The sequence below is a fragment of the Ascaphus truei genome, chromosome 2, assembly GCF_040206685.1.
Source record: "Ascaphus truei isolate aAscTru1 chromosome 2, aAscTru1.hap1, whole genome shotgun sequence".
Classification (NCBI taxonomy): domain Eukaryota; kingdom Metazoa; phylum Chordata; class Amphibia; order Anura; family Ascaphidae; genus Ascaphus; species Ascaphus truei.
The window spans coordinates 194,129,943-194,150,547 of NC_134484.1; the positions used below are offsets into that span (position 1 = coordinate 194,129,943).

General features: G+C 40.9%; 1 protein-coding gene across 1 annotated transcript in view; it reads right to left on the minus strand.

Annotated features, from left to right (window-relative positions):
• LOC142488177 (uncharacterized) overlaps nt 1-20,172 on the minus strand; it is a 62,170-nt gene extending 41,998 nt beyond the window's left edge. Inside the window, exons 1-3 of the mRNA XM_075588550.1 lie at nt 19,908-20,172; nt 6,521-6,620; nt 3,285-3,617 (exon numbers count right to left, since the gene is read on the minus strand). Of these exons, the coding sequence (XP_075444665.1) occupies nt 3,285-3,617; nt 6,521-6,620; nt 19,908-19,928 (454 nt within the window). The 5' untranslated portion in view covers nt 19,929-20,172. The remainder of the gene's footprint in view (nt 1-3,284; nt 3,618-6,520; nt 6,621-19,907) is intronic.
• Between the last annotated feature and the right edge of the window lie 433 nt (nt 20,173-20,605).

The window sequence follows — 20,605 nt, forward strand, 5'->3', positions numbered from 1 at the left end:
GTAAGAAAGGTTTAAGGCGGGAGAGGGCGTTAGATACAAAAGGGTTAGAGAGAAGACATCACAGAACGCAAGAGTTGTGCAGGTGTATAGCTAGAAATTAGGGCTGAGACGTAAGCAGTGTACAGGTTGTCATCGCTATCCGATGGTCCATTATCCGTCAAGCGGATTATCCGATGCCAGATAATGCATTCATGCTGAACGCATTATCTGACGTCAGAACGAATTATCCGACGCTCACCACCTCGGATTAACATTGGGTCCACAAGCCGAAGGCAGTTTGCGGGACGGATTTCGTCAGATAACCAAGCACTGCCAGTATATTCTTAAAAGAGAGGAGAAAATATTGTAAGTGTAGCACTAGTAAGAAATGGGGCTATAGTTCTATCCTTCTCCTGGTATAATCCCTGCTAAGGGCAGGTTGCCAGGAGTTATCATGGGTTTCCCCCACTTCGAGCACTTGCCCTGAATGGTGGAGGTAGGTCACCTGACCCTGTGTCCAATCAAGAGACACAGGGGCGGTGCCTACTAAGATCATAAAGAGCAGTGCACTTCCTATTTAGTAGAGTCTGATAGTATGTCAGTTGGAGTTAGGTTAGGGAGCAGAGGAGTGAGCAGCTCACGAGTAGAGCTGATAGCATATAGTGAGGTGGACCAAATACCTCTCACCCTGCTTAGGGGGTGAGGGAAGAGCTAGCCCCACTCTGGATGTCCTTTGGTCCAGAGTGGCGGCAGGGACCATCACTAAGGAGAACAGTCGTGGCATTGAGATCAACTGTACCTGTCTGCTGCTGCGGGAGATGGAGTAATAAAGGAGTCTGCTGTTTAAAGAGAACCTTGTGTGAAACTGGAATCTCTCATCCCTGGGAGGGGGATTTCTGTGGTAGAGATTCCACCCCGCATTCCTGGGGCTTACTACAGATGGAGGTGCTGCACCATTGAATGAGAACGAAGGCCTTCACCCCAGTAACCTGTTCCTGTTGTCCCCCATGTCATCGCGGGAGACTCAGGCCCTCCTGTTGCCAGCAGGTATGCACCACACAGAGACATATAGCCAGACCCCAGAACACCTTAGGGGACCTGATCTGCGATTGGGTGGGGATAGATGGGTTATATAAGTAATACAGGGTTTGATAGGAAGCAAGGAGAGGAATTTCAGCAGGAGAGACGCTGAGACAGATTTATGAGAAAATAAAGTGATTCTAGCAGCAGCATTTAGGATAGATTGAAGGGGAGACAGGTGAGAGGCAGGAAGGTCGGACTGTAGAAGGTTACAATAGTCAAGACGGGAGAGAATGAAGGCCTGCGTTAGAGTTTTTGCAGTAGAGGTGCACAGGAAAGGCGTATATTTGCAATGTTATGGAAGTAAAAACAACAGGTTTTAGCTAGATTGTGAGAGGAGGATGTGAGGGAGGAGTCAAGTGTAACCCCTTAGGCAGCGTGCTTGTGATACTGGGTGTATAATGGTGCTGCCAACAGTAATGTAGAAGGGAGCAGAAGGGCCAGGTTTGGGAGGAAGTATGAGAAGGTCCATCTTGGACATGTTAAGTTTGAGTCGGCGGTGGAACATCCAGGTTGATATAGCAGAAAAACATTCAGAGACTTTGGTTTGTACAGCTAATGTAAGGTCAGGGGTTGAAACGTAAATTTGAACCCTAAAGATGTGATAATGTCACCTAGAGAGAGTGTGTAAAGAAAAAAGAGAAGGGGTCCCAGGACACACCCCTGTAGTACATCCACAGAGAGATCGACAGAGAAGTAGGAGGTGTTAGCAAATGAGACACTGAAAGCATGATGAGAGAGACAAGTGGAAATCCGGGATAGAGTTCTGTTCCGGATACAAAGAGTATGGAGAAAGTGAAGTAGAAGAGGGTGGTCCACAGTACCAAATGCTGCAGAGAGTTCGAGTAATATGAGAAAAGTGTAATGAACTTTGTCTTTTGCAGGTTGGAGGTTATTAGTTATTTTGGTGAGGGCTGTTTCAGTGGAGTGAGCAGTGCAGAAGTCATATTGTAGAGGGTCTAGGAGAGAGTAAGTGGTGAGCAAAGGGAGCAAGTGAGACAACACAATGAGTTTATAGGCAAAAGGTAGGAGGGAGACGGGGTGATAATTAGAGAGACAGGTAGGCTCAAGATTGCTGTTTATGAGTAAAAGTACACCCTGTTGCATTCTTGAAGGAGACTGGAACGGTACCAGAGTAGAAGCAGGAGTTGAAAATATGTGTAAGTGTAGGAATTAGAGAAGGAGCAAGAGGTCTGAGGACATGGCAGGAAATGGGTTCAAGACCGCAGGTGGTAGACGGAGAAGAGGATAGTGACACGTCCTCCTCTGTAACAGGAAAAGGAGTCAAGGAAGGCAGGAGGATAGTTAGGAAGAGGAGGTGTAGAATGTGAGGAGGATACAGAGGGAATGTCTTGACGAATAGAATCCACTTTTGTCTTGAAATAGTCTGCAAAGTCCTGAGGTGAAATAGAGGAAGAAAAACAGGTAACAGACAATGGTCTAAGTAGACAGTCAAAGACAGTGAAGAGTCTGCATGGGTTAGACTTGTGAGAGTGTTGATTAGTGATGAAAATTAGGCCTGGGAGAGGGCAGAATTGAAATAGGATAAATTTGTAGTAAAGGAAGTAAAATCAAAGAGAAAAACTAAGTTTGCATAAAACTCAGCACGTTCATCAACATGTAAAACAAGAATTTCAGAATTCAATGAAGCAAACAAAAAAATATTTTTTTTTCAGTGAAAAAAAAACACGAAATGGGGACTTCCAATTGGGCAGAATTCTATTCCATTCTCTCTCGTGGATTTTTAATTAAAACAAGTGTTCCTCTTCAACATGTTCGCCCATCACCACTGCTAGGTATTCTGAATGATGAAACATATTACACTAAAATACATTGTTGTAATTGCAATGCGGAATCTGATATAGATGAGCACTGCATATGAAACAAAAATATAGTTAATAATTTTCCAAATATCAAAAAAATTAAATAGTAGGCAAAAAAGGAGCTTTGTACTACCTGTAATTTAATTTTATGAAGCATGTACATCAATGTGCACACATGTACCTACAATATACAACATATATGTATTTAAATGTTCTTTACCTGTCCATAAACATTTATTTGTAAACATAGTACAACTTTCTACTTCCAGGAGATATTTTTTGTTTAATGTGATGAGCGGAGTCCATCCCACTAGTTTAGGGCTTGTCACATAAATACTCTGGCTAACAAACTGATAACGTTTTGGCAAATAACGTAAGTGAAAGGCAGATTTCATTACATACCTTCTTCATGGTAGGATAGCCCTGGCTCTGGTACAGTGTCCTCTCTTGGACGGTGGATTGGAAACCTTGCTGTAATTGTAGTTACATCTCTCGCAGCAAAATATGATTCTGTAGGAGTTGGGTAATGACTGGGCTCCTCTGTTACAAGCTGTGTGTCAGGATAATACCCAGAAAAGGTAACTTCATCTGGATAGTACCCTTCTGGGGCATTGGTGCTAAGAGGAACATCTGTTGCTGTAACCAAATAATCATCTCCTGATGCATACCCATCATATGGAGTGCTCCCATACTCATGGACTTCTGAATGTATCTCCTCCTGGAATCCATCATCAACTAATTGTAATGAGAAGAAACTTCAGGTGCTGCATGAAATGGATGGTGAATGACAGCAACAACCCCCCAAAAAATCATCATCTGTGAAACCATTTTGTGTTGGAGCATTGTGACTCTAATTTTGCAATGTGATGAGTGCACCACTGAAGGCTTTCAAAATGTAGTCTCACTTAGGACAAAAGTAAACTAATCCCAGTGACAAATAAAATGTTTTCAATCTTGGGTATTGACAAACATATGCATTTTAGATCACTATTATTTACTGACGGGAACCTATTCAAAATGGTGAGAAGTTGGCTCATACACAGCTACCGTGAATGGAAGTAAATGCTGCATTAACTGTGCCTACATTTGTTCTTGATTTTCTCATAAGTTTTATGTTTTTTGCAACAATTTTCAAGAAAGTTCACAATGCATGAGAATGTGCAAAAAGACATATGCGCAATATTTTGTCCATATTATCTCAAAATGTTGCTTATTTTTGCAAAAAAAATAAATCTATATATATATATATTTTTTTTTTTTTTTTAAAACAGCCATTTGACTGCATAACATTTGTTTCTGTGTTGGAATTTACAATACCCTTTGAAATGTAAGAATTGGCAACATTTCTTTTTGCGAAAGTTGCCACTTTATGAAATTTTTCAGTAAACAAAATTTGCAAAATTCTGCACGTCTACTTAACTGTGCTACTCATCATAGTGAATAGGGACGCACGCGTGCTTACTGCTTATCTTATCTACTCAATCTCAATGGTAATGTAATGACACTAAAGCAAGTCTCCCTAGCAGATGACCAACTAGGAGTGTGGGGTGAGCAGTTATGCTGCAAGACAAACAAAAGGCAGAAGATAAGGGAACTAAAACATCACCCAAGTCTCAATGTACAATGTTTACAAACTTTTTCTGGGATTTAAAATGACTTATCATTGCTCAAGTAAAGATGCTGTATTATACCTACAGTAGTGCCGTAAGTACTCATTAAGGCACTACTGTAGGTATAATACAATAAATGTTTTTGGTTGAATAAGCTGATTTAGTACTTCTGTAGGACAATGACATGGATTCAGCTTAGGTACTATCCTGTCAATCCCCCTTTGCTTCTTGCTTCCTCACATAGGCCTACATTCACTAAATGTTGATAAATGAAAAAAGTGGCTATATCAGTGTCTAACAGCAATTTCATTTACTGATCTATTCACTAAACTCATATCACTAGCAGTAAGGCCGTGGCAATGGGCTTTTTGCCACAGTGATATGTTATATTTTTAACGTGGCATGTAAATGAACAATTAATGCCAAATTACTTATTCACATGCTATTCACTAAACCTTGACACCTGGTGCTATTGCACTACCACAAAAATATCAACAGCCACCTTATCCCCAGGCTGGTCCTAGGCTTATCTTGCCCATGTATATCATTGCCAAACTAGAATACTGTGGGACAGGTGATAAAAATACATATTATTAACATTGTAGAACATATTAATATAATAACCCCTTAATTAATATGGGCTGGTCAACTCATGATTGGCTGGCTACCTAGGCTAATAATGGGTTATATTTGCACATACTGTATGGATGTTATGTGGTTTGTGTTTTATTTGTAGGGTGTTTATGTTGTATGTGAACTCCTTTAGTGCTTTAAAGCATTCATTTGCAATGCATTGGTATCTTCAGGCATCAAAAGGGTTAAATAACATTCTGCCATAAGGTTTTGTATTGTATAACACAACCCTATAGTAATCATAGTAATTATTTAACATAACCCCATAGTAATCATAGTAATTGTATAACATAACCTCATAGTACTAAAGGGCAATATCTCTTACCTGGCCACAATTGCATCAATAGTGCTGATTAACACACAGTTATCGCTTATTTGTACTGCTAGCGCTGTTTATCAATGAGTTAATGCATTTTTCGTGTATGCAAATAAGATGAATCTCGCTTCCTATTTATGAATACATTATGTTTTGTGAATTCTAAATATTAGACAAATATCCCTACCCATTTACGTATAAATAATTGTTTGTAAATACACAGTAATTCTAAAAAAAAAAAAAAAACATTGCTATGATCCCAGTTTTTAATAACACCAAATATTAACACAGCTGTATCAGCCTTTAGTGATTCTAGCCCAAAGTGGCAGTAAATGGTTAAAAATGACGACTAAGTGCTTTAACGCTTTTTTTTGTTTTTAACCTAACCTCACATGTGAACTGTATTATTCACATTGGGAGCTTTAGATTGTTTCTTGTTGTTTTGCATGTCTGTGTTTTTAGTAATTGGTGTATACAATCTTGAAATACCTGGTCATCCGCAATCTCTTACCGTTTTACTAACACATTTGGTAATTGGTCATGCAGGGAAAATGCTCATCAGTAGCCTTTAACCTTGGGTGCGGTTTGACGTAGCTACTGCATCATGGAGTCTGGCATGCCATGTGCCCAATGACATAGTAGCTACTATGTTATATTCTATTGGCTCGTTTTTCTAGGGGAGATTGCATTCGCAGCACAGAGCGTGATCTGACCGGAAGACAAACAGAAGCAGTCTCCTCCTCTTCCGTTTCACCATCATAACAGGTCGCGACTTGCTGGAGAGGCTGTGGCACTCTGGTGTTGCGGACAGCCTGGCACTTGAAGGGTTAATTTCTGAATCAACATAAACATTACAGATACTTGTATTCACCAATCAACCTTACACCTCCATTTCCCTCCATGTGATATGCACCCAGCTATGAACAGACATGGTATTATATGTACATTCAGCCATTGTACATAGGTGTTTTTTTCCATTAAGCACCACAATACAGTCAGGAAAAGCACATATGTCTGTACGCTTAAAGTATTGTTCGATGAATGTGTTGAATGGTGTCTGTGTGTGTTACCTGACTGACCTCCTGAATGTTCTTGCCCATAGACATGAATGAATGAAACAGCAAGCAAAATACTGCCAAACAGCCATGTTCCAGTGATGTTCCTCTCACCACGAGACCCCTGAAATAGATGCATTTGAGAAGTTAATATATTAATATAATTTATAGTTGGGATTAATACATTGACATGATCACAATATATTATACATTTGCAATAAACGAACACAGTACTACTTTGTACATAGTTATACACATATATTTTGCACATGGAGACAACTAGCTACATTTTTTTACATTTCTTTCCAACTGTTTATTTGATAAAGTTTTCAGGGTACAGAACTAAGAATAAGGGAGCCGGGGAACATAACATAAATATAAGTATATACAGCATTGCACTTTTCTGGGAATCAGAGCTGATGCTTGAGGGGAGAGAGAATGCACCTATATGTTGGTATCAGACAATTTGTGGCCATCCCCAGAGAAACAGTATGTGTCCCCTATGTAAAGAATAGAGGAAAGACTTAAAAAGAGGGACATAAAATATCGAAAAAACACACACGAGACGGGCGGGTCCTTGGACCTCACATCCACACGATTGGTCCATCACCAAGAGAGAATATAACCACTCTGTGGAATCCCTGATGCACTATCACGATAGCACCATAACAATATTTGGTCTGTGTCCACCCTCTTGTGCTAACCTTGGGGCCCGCGCCCTGTTACATTTATGGGTGGTTTTCCTGAGATAGGCTGGGATAATTTCCATGGAGAGTATGTACCAAACTCTATTCCTTATAGCCAAAAGATCTGGTAACTCCTGTTTATTCCAGCATGCCACTATAAAGCACCTTGTAGCCATAAAGATATGAGAGAATACGGTAGCTTATACAGTTAGGTCCGGAAATAATTGGACACTGATACAAGTTTTGTTATTTTGGCTGCGTACCAAAATAAATTAAAGTTACAGTTAACTAATGAATATGGGCTTAAAGTACAGTCTGTCAGTTTTAATTTGAGGGTATTCACATCCAAATTGGAGGAAGGGTTTAGGAATTACATCTCTTTAATATGTAGCCCCTCTTTTTCAAGGGACCAAAAGTAATTGGACAATTGACTCAAAAGCTGTTTCATGGACAGGTGTGGGCTATTCCTTCATTATTTCATCATCAATTAAGCAGGTAAAAGGTCTGGAGTTGATTCCAGGTGTGGCATTCGCATTTGGAAGCTGTTGCTGTGAATCCACAACATGCGGTCAAAGGAGCTCTCAATGCAAGTGAAAAAGGGCATCATTAGGCTGCAAAAAAAAGAAAATCCATCAGAGAGATAGCAGGAACATTAGGAGTGGCCAAATCAACAGCTTGGTACAATCTGGGGGAAAAAAGAACGCACTGGTGAGCTCTGCAACACAAAAAGGCCTGGACGTCCACGGAAGACAACAGTGGTGGATGATCATAGGATACTTTCCATGACAAAGACAAACCCCTTCACAACATCCAGCCAAGTGAAGAACACTCTCCAGGAGGTAGGCATATCATTATCCAAGTCTACCATAAAGAAAAGACTTCACGAGAGCAAATACAGAGTGTTCACCACAAGGTGCAAACCATTCATAAGCCTCAAGAATAGAAATGCCAGATTAGACTTTGCCAAACAATACCTAAAAAAGCCAGCCCAGTACTGGAACAGCATTCTTTGGACAGATGAAACTAAGATCAACCTGTACCAGAATGATGGGAAGAAAAAAGTATGGAGAAGGCTTGGAACGGCTCATGATCCGAAGCATACCACATCAACTGTAAAACACGGTGGAGGCAGTGTGATGGCATGGGCATGCATGGCTTACAATGGCACTTGGTCACTAGTGTTTATTGATGATGTGACAGAAGACAGAAGCAGCCAGATGAATTCTGAAGTGTATAGGGATATATTGTCTGCTCAGATTCAGCCAAATTCAGCAAAGTTGATTGGACGGCGCTTCACTTTACAGATGGACAATGACCCCAAAAATACTGCGAATGCAACCCAGGAGTTTTTTTTAAGGCAAAGAGGTGGAATATTCTGCAATGGCCGAGTCAATCACCTGATCTCAACCCGATCGAGCATGCATTTCACTTGCTGAAGATAAAACCTAAGGCAGAAAGACCCACGAACAAACAACAACTGAAGACAGCTGCAGTAAAGGCCTGGCAAAGCATCACAAATTAGGAAACCCAGCGTTTGGTGATGTCCGTGCGTTCCAGACTTCAAGCAGTCATTGCCTGCAAAGGATTCTCGACAAAGTATTAAAAATTGACATTTTATTTATGATTGTGTTAATTTGTCCAATTACATTTGAGCCCCTGACATAAGGGTACTGTGTATGAAAATGGTTGCAATTCCCAAGCGTTTCATACGATATTTTTGTTCAACCCCTTGAATTAAAGCTGAAAGTCTGCTGAAGCATCTCGGTTGTTTCATTTCAAATCCATTGTGGTGGTGTAGAGAGCCAAAATTATGAAAATTGTGTCTGTGTCAAATTATTTCCGGACCTAACTGTATGTTGTTTTGGGCATATTCTTTGGTAGTTTTCCCAAAAGAGCCAGCCAAGTGCCTGCTGGGTAGTGCAGGCCCAACATGGTATTTGCTAAAGTAAAGGTCTGCCTCCACACCACCTCTATCCTGGGACAAAACTACCCGGTGTGGAAAAGGGACCTCCATTGTCCACATTTCGAGGAGCAACTTGAGGAGTTCAAATTGTTAATGGCATGCATTCTGACAGGTGTTGGGTATCAGCAGCATAGTAGTAACCTGTATGTGTTCTCCTTTACCACTTTGCAAATTGAGCTGGAGGCTGCTGCCTCATATCTTACCAGTCCTCTATCTCTAAGGTTATTCTGAATTCTGCTCCCCATTTTAGCATATATGGACATTTAGTGTCCGACATGGTATTGAGGAGCAATTGGTAGATGTGACGTGGAGTGCTATGGTATCTCTGGGTTGCACCCTGAAGATATGGCCCATGTCATGGGAAGATGTGTATAAATGTATTATTGCTGTGTTCCCCCTGTGAATGTATGTCCCTGTCCCTTCTTATGTGTTTGTATTGTACTGTTTGTAGGCTAAGTCGGATTGGACCCATTCCCTCAATAACATGTTTGGGGTTATAACTCCAGAAACCGCTGGGGCTAGCAACTAGTTTCTGGTACCGCCACAACTTGCTAGAAGGGGCGAAACTTTGTGGGGGAAAACCCAGAGTCTCGGGGAACCCCTTCAGGGTAATCAAAAAATGATTCTTTGGCTGAAAAGAATCAGTGTCATATCCCTGCCTCTGAAATGTACCAATCTGCTAAGTTGCCATAACTTCGGTTCCGGAGGTCCTGGAAACTCCCCGCCAGGGTCCCCCGATTGTGGTCCCTGGGGGCAGTATGACAGCCTATCCCCACAAATCCTAATCCCTTAGGGGGTTCGGGGTTCACCCCAGTAACAAAGTAGACATTGGAAGATTTATTCCTACATTTCTAATGAAGGAACAAGCGGCCATGTGACGTCCCTTCCTTACATACTAATGCCTCTGCTTGCATATCCATGAAGCCAGTTGGTAGGCCCATCAAATGGAGTAATCTAAATTGAGAGACCTCTTTTTTGTACGGGGGGCTGCTTCTCACACCACCCAGCTTGTCAGACAAGAAACCTCTTGGGTTTCATACTCCAAGGGAATAGTGTTAGCAGTTTGCGCATAACAGCCAAATCTAAAGAGGCCAGGAAAAAACCCTTGACTGTTCATCTGTGTCTTAGAACAGCTCAGCCTGTCTCAGCACCTGGCAAAAAACTTATGATCGCTCATAAGACAAACTGGTGCTACTAGAATTGTCCTTAGCAAAACTATCCAGATCAGAAGAGAGTTAGCAACAAGGTGAATAAAAATCAATAAAAACCTCTTGGTACCAGTGTCCCACTCTAATGTCTAAAGAGCTTGAAGAATAAGGAGTATCAACACCCCACTGCCCGTGTATATGGTGCTCAGCAACGGGGAGGGTACATCGTGGTAGGGAGGAATATCAACAGTAAAACCGCAGTATCCCTGAACCAGGGACCCCCGCTAAGTCACTGCAGCCCTCCGCCACAACCTCTTACCCGGTGTCACCCACGATATGGCAGTCCTCACCGCAGAGGCAGTCCTCACCGCAGAGACCGGGGAGAGTAGATCCAAGGGAGAACTCACTCACTCACTATCTTGACTCGTCGGCGTCTCCGATCAGTGATGACGTCAGGGGTCACCGGATCCGGAAGAGGAAACAGCGTGCTCCAGCCCAAGGTAAGGATAATGCAGAGAAAGTTGTAAGGAGGCGATCACTGCTGCCGCCAGGGAAATGATGTTGCTCACGCTTAGAAATAAATAATAGGTTTATTCGTGCATGTATAGCAAAAAACAGCCACAGAGGAAAACTCTGACGCGTTTCGTCACGTGTGTGACTGTCAAAGAGTATCTGACACTGGGGTTGGTGATGTTTAAATAGCGCGCCACACACAACTGATTGGTTAATACCTCAACACCACACAGGTGTTAAGAATGAATGAAGGAGCACAGATTGAAATGGAAACCTGTTCGAACCCATCAGTGTATATATATATATATATATATATATATATTGTTCTTCATGCAAGAGCTATAACCTCAGCTGATGTGACATGGATCTAATTGCATTGTCTCTTCATAGGCATGTTTTTAACCCACTGATTAATCTGCAACCCACGGTCTTAAAAAAAATTACCCATCCTGCCTTAATTTTTGATCTTGGTATGTTTGAATATCAAAAGGTGTATTTTTTTTTTTTGTATTTATTTTTTTAATGGTGTGCTGCGAATTGTCCAACATTTGCCAGATTTATTGGGGGGAGGGTCATGTGACTGCTTAGATGTATAAATGTAACATCAGTCTAAGGGACGCATTGGCTGGGTAGCATTGGCATCTTAAGAGTGATGCATTTAAAGTGAGAATATATAGTTCGACTACAGTTTGACTAGGGGTGACTGGGGACTGGACCTACTGCAAACTCTTCTAAACATGCATGTTAACCTGCACAATTTAACCCCCCTCCCTTTACACCTTATTTTACTGCAGCCTACCCCAAAACTGACGGCACACAACTACCTCCCACACTCACTCAGCCCACTGCAAACCCTAAATAGACAATAGCATTGCAATGCAGCAAAACATTTGACAAGGAAAACGCACACCCTTGCTGTTTAGTCTACACACACACACACACACACACACACACACACACACACACACACACACACACACACACACGCTTCATGCAACATTACCTACCTCTGGCATAGTGAACCTGGTATGTATCTCAACTTTGTTCTTTCTCGTGGCCTCATGGAAATGTTACTCACTCTATCCACTACAAACTCCTCCCTCCTGGCCCACACCCAGCATCACCATACACCCTGGACTACTCAAAAGCCTTGCACTATCACCAACTGAATGTTGGTGGAGAATTCTAAAAACCAGCACACCATCCACCGCTCACTCTAATGGCAAACCCCACAAATTTACAACTTGCAAACAACTACTCAAATGTCTAGTTATAATATTACTCTCTTTAGCAGGTGACATTGAACCTAACCCAGGCCCTCCCATTTCAACTCAGTCCCATAACTCTGAGAATACACCCTACAAATTCCAAAAAGGGCTGTCGCCCATATAAATATCCGGAGCGTGCTGTCCAAACTGGATGAACTAAGAGCATGGTGCCTTATGCATAAACCAAAAGCCATAATTCTCACAGAAACATGGCTAACCCCTAAAACTCCCGATGCAAATATCACCATTCAGGGATACTCAATTTCAAGGAAAGATAGGTCAAAGAGAGGAGGAGGGGTGTTATTTTATATTGCAGACACCTTACAATTTACACTGTTAAATTGCCCCCAAGCCAACCCAATATTGAAATTCTAGTTGGCAAAATCTGCCTCCCCTTTTCTAAGCCCATCTTGCTTGCTGGCATCTACTGCCCCCCTAAAGCCCCTCTACAATCCCTGACTGATATCACCCAATTTCTTGGCTCCATTTCCTCTCTGAATGAGAAGAGTGAGCTGCTAGTTCTTGGGGATTTCAACTTCAATTGGCTTGACCCTAAAAACCACAAAATCCAGATACAACTCAAGTCGCTTAACCTATTGCAACTCATTTCCCAAACCACACGGATAAATCTGAAATCGCACAACCATTCCTTACTGGATTCCTGGATTCTCTCCTCAAATCCCAGCAGAATCCAATCCTCTGGCATCATTCCTGACATTTTCAGTGACCATGCCATAGTGTACTGTGTAAGGAAAATTAAACCACCCCAATCAAGCCCTAAAAGTTCTCCTCACTAGAACATATAGATACTTTAACCCACAACAGTTTCTGGCTGACCTTACCAACTGCCCTTGGCACAGAATCGATTTAATTCCTGACCCTGATTCTGCGCTCGACTATTTCCAATCAGAGTTCTTAAAACTCTGTGATACCCATGCTGGGAGGAGGGGGGGGGCACATTCCATGGGTTACAACGGTCTCCCTAACTCTACCAGTTCAGGGATGCCTTGTGGAAAGCTACAAAGTAACTGGCACTACCAAGGATCTCAATCACTACAGATGCCTGTGCAACATGTGCACAAGGCAAACAAGGCATGCAAAAGCACAATATTACTCTGACAATCTCCTCCAGAATACATCAAACCCAGCTAACTTCTGGAAGGTTATCAACAATATATTCCAGCCTTCTAACCATTAACCACCAAGTAATATCACTAAGGGGAATATTCTCTGACAAACCCCGATGACATTGCAAATGCATTCAATGATTACTTTGTGGAGTGTGCTACTAATGTATTAGCGAAACGCAGCCCAAGCCACAAACATGAATCTCATCCTGGGAGTACCCATATAGCCCCACCCCCTCCCAACACTGCCCACAATTTTCAATTTTGCCCAGAATCCGAAGAGATTACACAAGCGCTCCTCAAATTAAAACTAAGCAGCCAATGTGGGCCTGACTTACTACAATCTAAGTTCCTAAGACTTGGTGCCCCAGCCATTGCCAAACCAATAGCTTCCATAGTCAACTCCATCCTGTCTGCAGGCCATATCCCCAAGACCTGGAAAACTGCCAGAGTTGTCCCAATCGCCAAAAAGGGGGGACAAAAACACTGTCTCAAACTACAGACCAATCTCTCTTTTCCCAATACTATCCAAAGTCATGGAAAAAGTGTCCACTCCCAATGAAGCGATTACTATACCAAGACAAATTTCCCTAGCCAATTCCAATCTGGCTTCCGCCCCAAACACTCCACCGTAACTACCCTGCTAAAAGTTTGCAATGAAATCCAGTGTGGAATGGAACGGGGACAACTCACTGGTGCAATATTCCTAGATTTTGCAAAGGCTTTTGATACTGTTGATCATGCTATCCTGCTTAACAAACTCCAGTGCTCTGGTATAGGGAAGCATGCTTTAAACTGGTTTCAGTTCTACCTATCAGGTAGATCCCAACATGTGTCCATCTCAGGCTCTAACTCCAACCCCCTGGATATCACCTGTGGTGTCCCGCAAGGCTCTGTTCTTGGGCCCCTACTCTTCTCAGTGTTCATCAATGATCTTCCCACAGCTTGTATGGAAGATTCAATACACATGTATACAGATGACACAATCCTATATGCACACAGCCATAGCCTCTCTGACCTTCAACACATACTTCAGTCTGACTTTTTGAGACTCGAAAACTGGATTTCCCACAACAAACTGTTTTTAAACAATGACAGGGCTGTAATAATGGTATTTGGGACCAAGACTACATTTTTAAAGCTTCCAGTGACTGAGCTCCAGATCAGAACCAACGCTAAAACCATCCTAACTCCTGGTACTAGTTTTAAATACCTGGGCATATGGTTTGACTCCCACTTAACATTCGGGATGCACATTGATACCCTGACATCCAAAACCTATGCCAAACTAGGTGTACTTTAAAGGAACAAATCCTCCCTAAGTCAGCTGGTCAGAAAGCGTATCGCACAGCAGATGCTAATGCCAATTATCGACTATAGAGACATCGTATATGGCTCGGCACCTCAAACCCACCTTGGCAAACTTGACACCCTCTACAATTCAATATGCCATTTTGTTCTCCAATGCAACTACAACACACATCAGTGCGAAATGCTCAAAGAACTAGATTGCTCATCACTTGAGTCTAGGCGCAAAGTTCACCTTTCCTGTCTTGCCTTAAAATACTTTCTGGGCAGGCTACCCATCTATCTGTACAAGCTCCTCACCCCTACCACATGCAGCACTTATCATTTGAGATCTGACTCCAAAAGACTGTTCATGGTCCCAGGGCTCAACAAATTATCCGGCCGCTCCTGCTCTTACCGTGCACCCAAAAACTGGAACAGTCTACTGGAGACTCTCACATCCACCACCAGTTTAAGTTCTTTCAAAACTAAGGCTGTCTCACATTTTAATCTGGTCTGTAACTGTTACATAAGCCTAGAATATACCTCTTCTCTAACTGTGCATGCAATGTATTGTATATAATGTATACCCTGTTCACTTATGTAACCATGTATTATTTGTCTTAACTCTATGCCCAGGACAAACTGAAAACGTAAGGTAACTCTCAATGTATTATTTTCTGGTAAAATATTTTATAAATAAATAAATTTGACGCTGGTTGCGTCGCTGGAAGGCAAGGTAAGGTAAGTAAAAGTGAGAGGCCTTGCGCGATCCCTGCCATTTATTTTAAATGCCTTCGGGGGAAGCGTGGGGCCTCTGTAACAGCCCCCCCTGAAAATCACACGCTGCCTTTGCACAGCCCTGATCTAATGCACCATGAGACTGTCCTGTCTCGGATCCGTGAGGCAAGACTTACTCTCAAACCCACTAAGTGCCAGGTTGGCATGGCCGAAGTGTTGTACCTACACTTACCTGGCTACTTACCTGGCACTGGGTGGGCTATGGACAGCTAAAGCCTGAGCCCACCAAGGTTGAAGCGATAGTGGAATGGCTGGTTTCCATGACGCAGAAGCAAGTGCTCATTGATTAATGCTATTTCATTTTAAGCCATTAAAGACTTTGATGTTTTAAGTACAAAGAAATGCAATAATAAGGATCAATCGCAGTGGAATCTGAGTTTTGGCAATAGTCTTACCCAAGGAATTAACCCATACCCCGTTTGCCTTCTCCAATTGTTCATGATGACTGAAATATGTGACACATCCATTGAAAAGTATGCAGTGGAATGAAAAGGACTGTTGTCTCATTCTTTACATGTCTTCAGGATATAATAATATTCCTCATGTAGAGCAGACGCCTTATAAAAAGCACCGAAATGGGGATATTTGCTATGGATGAAAAAAAAAAAAAAAGAAGAGCAAGGTCTCAAACGTTCAGGTACACATTGGTAGAATAAAAGGTTGAATTAATCTAAATGATTTAGAATATATGGTGCATAAATCTCCAGAATGTTGAAAGTTATCTTCGTACATTTCAATATTTTTTCATAATGGAGATAATACAATACAGCATATTACAGAATAATATACTGTACAAATGTAGCAAGCCTCATTGACTGAATAATTATTAGTGAACACGTTTCTTGGCCATCCCGATAAACATGTGGGTTAGTGTTAATACTTGTCATATTAATTCTGCAAATGGGGAGAAAGTTGGAGAGAATATTTATTTATTTATTTATAAAATATTTTACCAGGAAGTAATACATTGAGAGTTACCTCTCGTTTTCAAGTATGTCCTGGGCACAGAGTAAAACAAATAATACATGGTTACAAATACAGTTACATAAATGAACAAGGTATACATTATATACAAGACATTGCGTGCACAGTTAAAGAAAATATATATTATGGGCGTATGAATATATATTTTCTTTAACTATGCACGCTATGTCTGGAGGAGTTGAAAAGATTAACGCCTTATCTATTCAAAAGGCAGAGGGTGTGAGTGTGTGTGTGTGTGTGTTGAACTGGAGAGCACACAGCAATTGGGACAGAGTAAAAAGAGAAAGGAGACTTTCTGAACCACTTAAAGATGTGTGAATAAACATATACTGTAGATGTTAAATACGTTTCTTCCCATTTTTTGTTGTCCAAAGTTTTATGTTTAGAGTACAACAAACACATTTTTTTTTTTTTTAAATAAACAGATTCGTGTTTTGGTAAGTCAAGTGAGATCTCAAAACCAAGAGCTCATGTAAATCTATAAGTTCAGATGTATAACTGCAGAACATATCAGTGGCAGACTCATGTACCAATACTGCATCACAGTCACACTCTAAAAAGTATCAGGAGGATAATGCTAGATTTGACATGGGAATGTGGTGATCTTCGTCACATGTGAACCCATTCACTGCTCGAGAGACACTTGGCTTTCTGTAAATGGGGTGATTGAACAGTACTTTGAAATCTTTCCCAGACTTGCATGACGTTCAGAGGGCATTGGGAAGTCAATGATATGTCTGGAGGGCGTGCTGCCATGAAGGCTGGACATTCCACCCCGCAGAAAGGTATCTATGCAAACATCAGCCATATAAAGAGACACTTCAGCATGCCAAGCACTAGAGAAAGAACTATTTGCTCTCTTCAATGTGTGAAACAGGCAGCTTGGTGTAAAAATATGACCCAAAGGAATTGATGTACTGTTCAATTTAATCAAGATCAAACAGCATTTTACAAACAGGACTTAGTGTTAAGTTGAAGAAAAAAAATAACACAAACATTGACTGTACCCAAATGTTCTTCATTCTTACTGTATATCACAAAGATATAGCCACACATTTCCCCATCCAATTGTTTATAGTCTTAAAGTACTTAAAAGCATAAACATCACTTTGTCCCATGTCAGAACCAATATGATTTGTGAAGGGATTGATGCTATTTCTCTGCCCTGGCTTATTTCTTACAGATCTCCAGAAGGACAGAAATAAAATGATAGACTGTCTAAAGTAGAGCTAAAATGGTGCATGTTTTACAGCATACGACAAAGTCTAAAGGACCTTAACAAGGCGCAGGTTTCAGGCGAGAAAACAGAGGTGGGATGATTGAAACCTTCAAATACATACAGGATCTCACCACAGTACAAGAGGAAAGCATATTTAATAGAAAGACAAGTGGGAGATTGTGTGTGATAGTGTCCCGATCGGCACTATCACAGTTTAATAAATAAGCCCCTGTGTTTCCATGTTGATAAACATTATAATACACCTTGTGTGGTGGATTCCTTGTAAAGAGCAAATATGGAGTTCCCTTCCCTGCATGAATAGTGTGGTTGTGTGTTAGCGACACCTTAAGGGCTGAAGGAGCAGCTCAGTGAGTAAAGACTGGCTTTGTAAATAATGAGAGTTTGGACGCAGGGGACGCTGCTCCTTGTGACGTTGAGCAAGTCACTTTATCCTCCTGTGCCTCAGGTACCAAATATCACAGATTGTAAACTCATCTCCTACTGTATGTGCCGTGCACTATACTGTAATTGTGGAGTACTGTGAGTCCTATTGGGAGAACGGGCTATATGAAATAAAGTTATTATCCTTAAAGAAATTGAACTTGAGTTTGTAATAACTCAGACCATGTGCACACCTGTTAGGGAGGTTGTAATGAGGCAGTTCTGGCTTAGACAGGACAAGTGTATGTAGACTACTCAAAAGAATTCACCAGGTTAAAGAACAATAAAGGCAGTAACACAGTGTATTAGGCAGACAAAAAGACATGTTCAACGGTTGTTAAATCTTAGCTCTAGTTATATTGATTCAGAGGTAGGCAAACAAATACTGAAACATTTGCCAATTGTCTCTCAACAGGAATAAAATCCTTCCTATCAATGGCAATCAGATTTCTCCCTGTGTCAATGCCTTCCCATGTATTAACTTATTTGGCATATCCTTGAAAAGGACGTCAGTAGCATCGTATGCGACTATTCCTTGTGACCATGCCACAGCTACTACATCTTCATGTGCCTTAAGCATCAACAATATATAGATAATAGTAAGTTATTTGGGGCAGGGATTCACGGTCCAATAATGCATTCATCATATGTACATTGAGGGAACATATCAATGCATTGAAATGTCAAATACAAGGAGACTCCAGCAGTACTCATTATTTTGCAGCTACAAAACTTTCCCTGTAGACCTCAAGGTAAGTGAGATTCTACTTTCAAAGGAGAAGCAACATTGTGAGTACGGTTCTGGCTGCCAGTGTTATTTGATTTAAAAGGTGCAGGCTCCGCTTAAAAAAACATTGAAAGTGAGCCCAATAAGATGACATACTGTATAAAGAAAATGACATTTTCCAGTAGTTTCTGGACTTCTTTCCCCCCCCCCCCCCATGCCCAAACCCCGCTTGTGTTCACATGGCAACATCTTCTGCTTATTCTCCTTGCTCCGACCATACCCCACTTGACAGCACAGAGCTGTTTTCCATGCAGACTACAATGGGTCTTGTTAGAGAAGGTATGTTATTCTGAGCTTGTTAAATAAGGTTCTTTAAATTGTAATGATCCTACAACAAAATGAGGGGGGATGTGCAGCCATATTTATTTTAGCTTTAATATTACCGATTTGAAAATCAGGGAGCACAGAAAAATCAAGAGAGGCAAAATTAGACATACTGTTGCATATTATGATGAATACTTCTTTACAAAATAATGCAAAGGGAAACTGCACCTTTATGCCTGTGTTGGTATCCTGTGATTTGAGTCACTTTCCCCCAGATTAATCAAGCTTCATTACAGGGTAAGCCACTCAAACGGGCGTTAACTCCCATTGACTTTAACAGTTCATCTGTAATGGAGCTCCAGTAGGTGAATACTCTGCATCCATTTTCCTTGTCGTCTTATACACATGGTATATTGTATTTAAATGCTACTATTGTTAAATGTATATAATGTTGATTGTTATATCAACATACATATACTTTTTTTTTTATATACAATAAAGGGAATAATTATCTCTAGTTTACTAACCAAAACATACTTAAAAATAAATATATATATATATTAGTAAAACAATATCTAATGCTATTTAGATTGCAAGCTCTTTGGGACAGGGATTCATGTTTACTGCAATGCTTATTCATTGTCTCCATTATTTTGTCATTTGTATTACTGCTGTGAAGCGCTATATAACTGAATGGCGCTATACAAATAAAGATATACGTATTCACACAACTAGTACACCCTCCCCTGTTGTACTTCAGATCCAAAGGATTTATTTCCTGCAATAACTTCATTTAGTTATTGGCTAGTTCAACTACAAATGTCAACTCATTCTTAATACAGTACTAGCATCATCCATTGCGTTAAAGTGCATTGATAAAACACTGACGTTAACGTTATAAGACAACTTAATGCATTTCTTACCTTTGCACTTGATGGAGCCATAGTCTTCCACGCAGATCCGACTCCTCCCGCACACTATCCGTCTATGGCAAGCACTTCTTCCTAGGAATCTCGTCTCACAATCATACTAGTTTCAGCTATATCCGGTACTAGTCTTTACCCCCACTTCCCAGCGCTCTGTCAGACAAGTCCTTACTGCAGCATTTTAATGGGCCTTTTTGCCTTCCACCCGACTTCTGCTGACCTCAGAGCTCCATGGGCAGCTTCTAGATGAACCCAAAACTGGTGAGAAATACCTAACCTAAGAAATGTAAATATCTCTCAATATATTTAGCGTTCCACATCAAACTCTCACCCAGGATGTATGAGGACCTTGCAACGTTAAATCTTTATCTTTATTTTTCCAGTTAAGTAACATGTACCTTTAAAAGTGTCACTTGGCTGTGAAGTTACTCGTTACACTTTGCATCTCCAAATGATAGTTTATAACTCACCAGCTAATTAAACCGCTTCTTAAATTCCATCAGTGAATTACATATTTTACAGAAACATGGAAAAACCTCTGCTGTCAGATTGTCTGAATATAAAAAGTTTTTTCAATGTTTTCACATTTCTGAAATTGGATTCCCGGTTGTCAGTTTTGATATTTTTCCACATTTCGTAAGTGCAAATGGAATTCAAGTGATTCGGAATCCATGTTTGTTAGAATCCATCTTAGA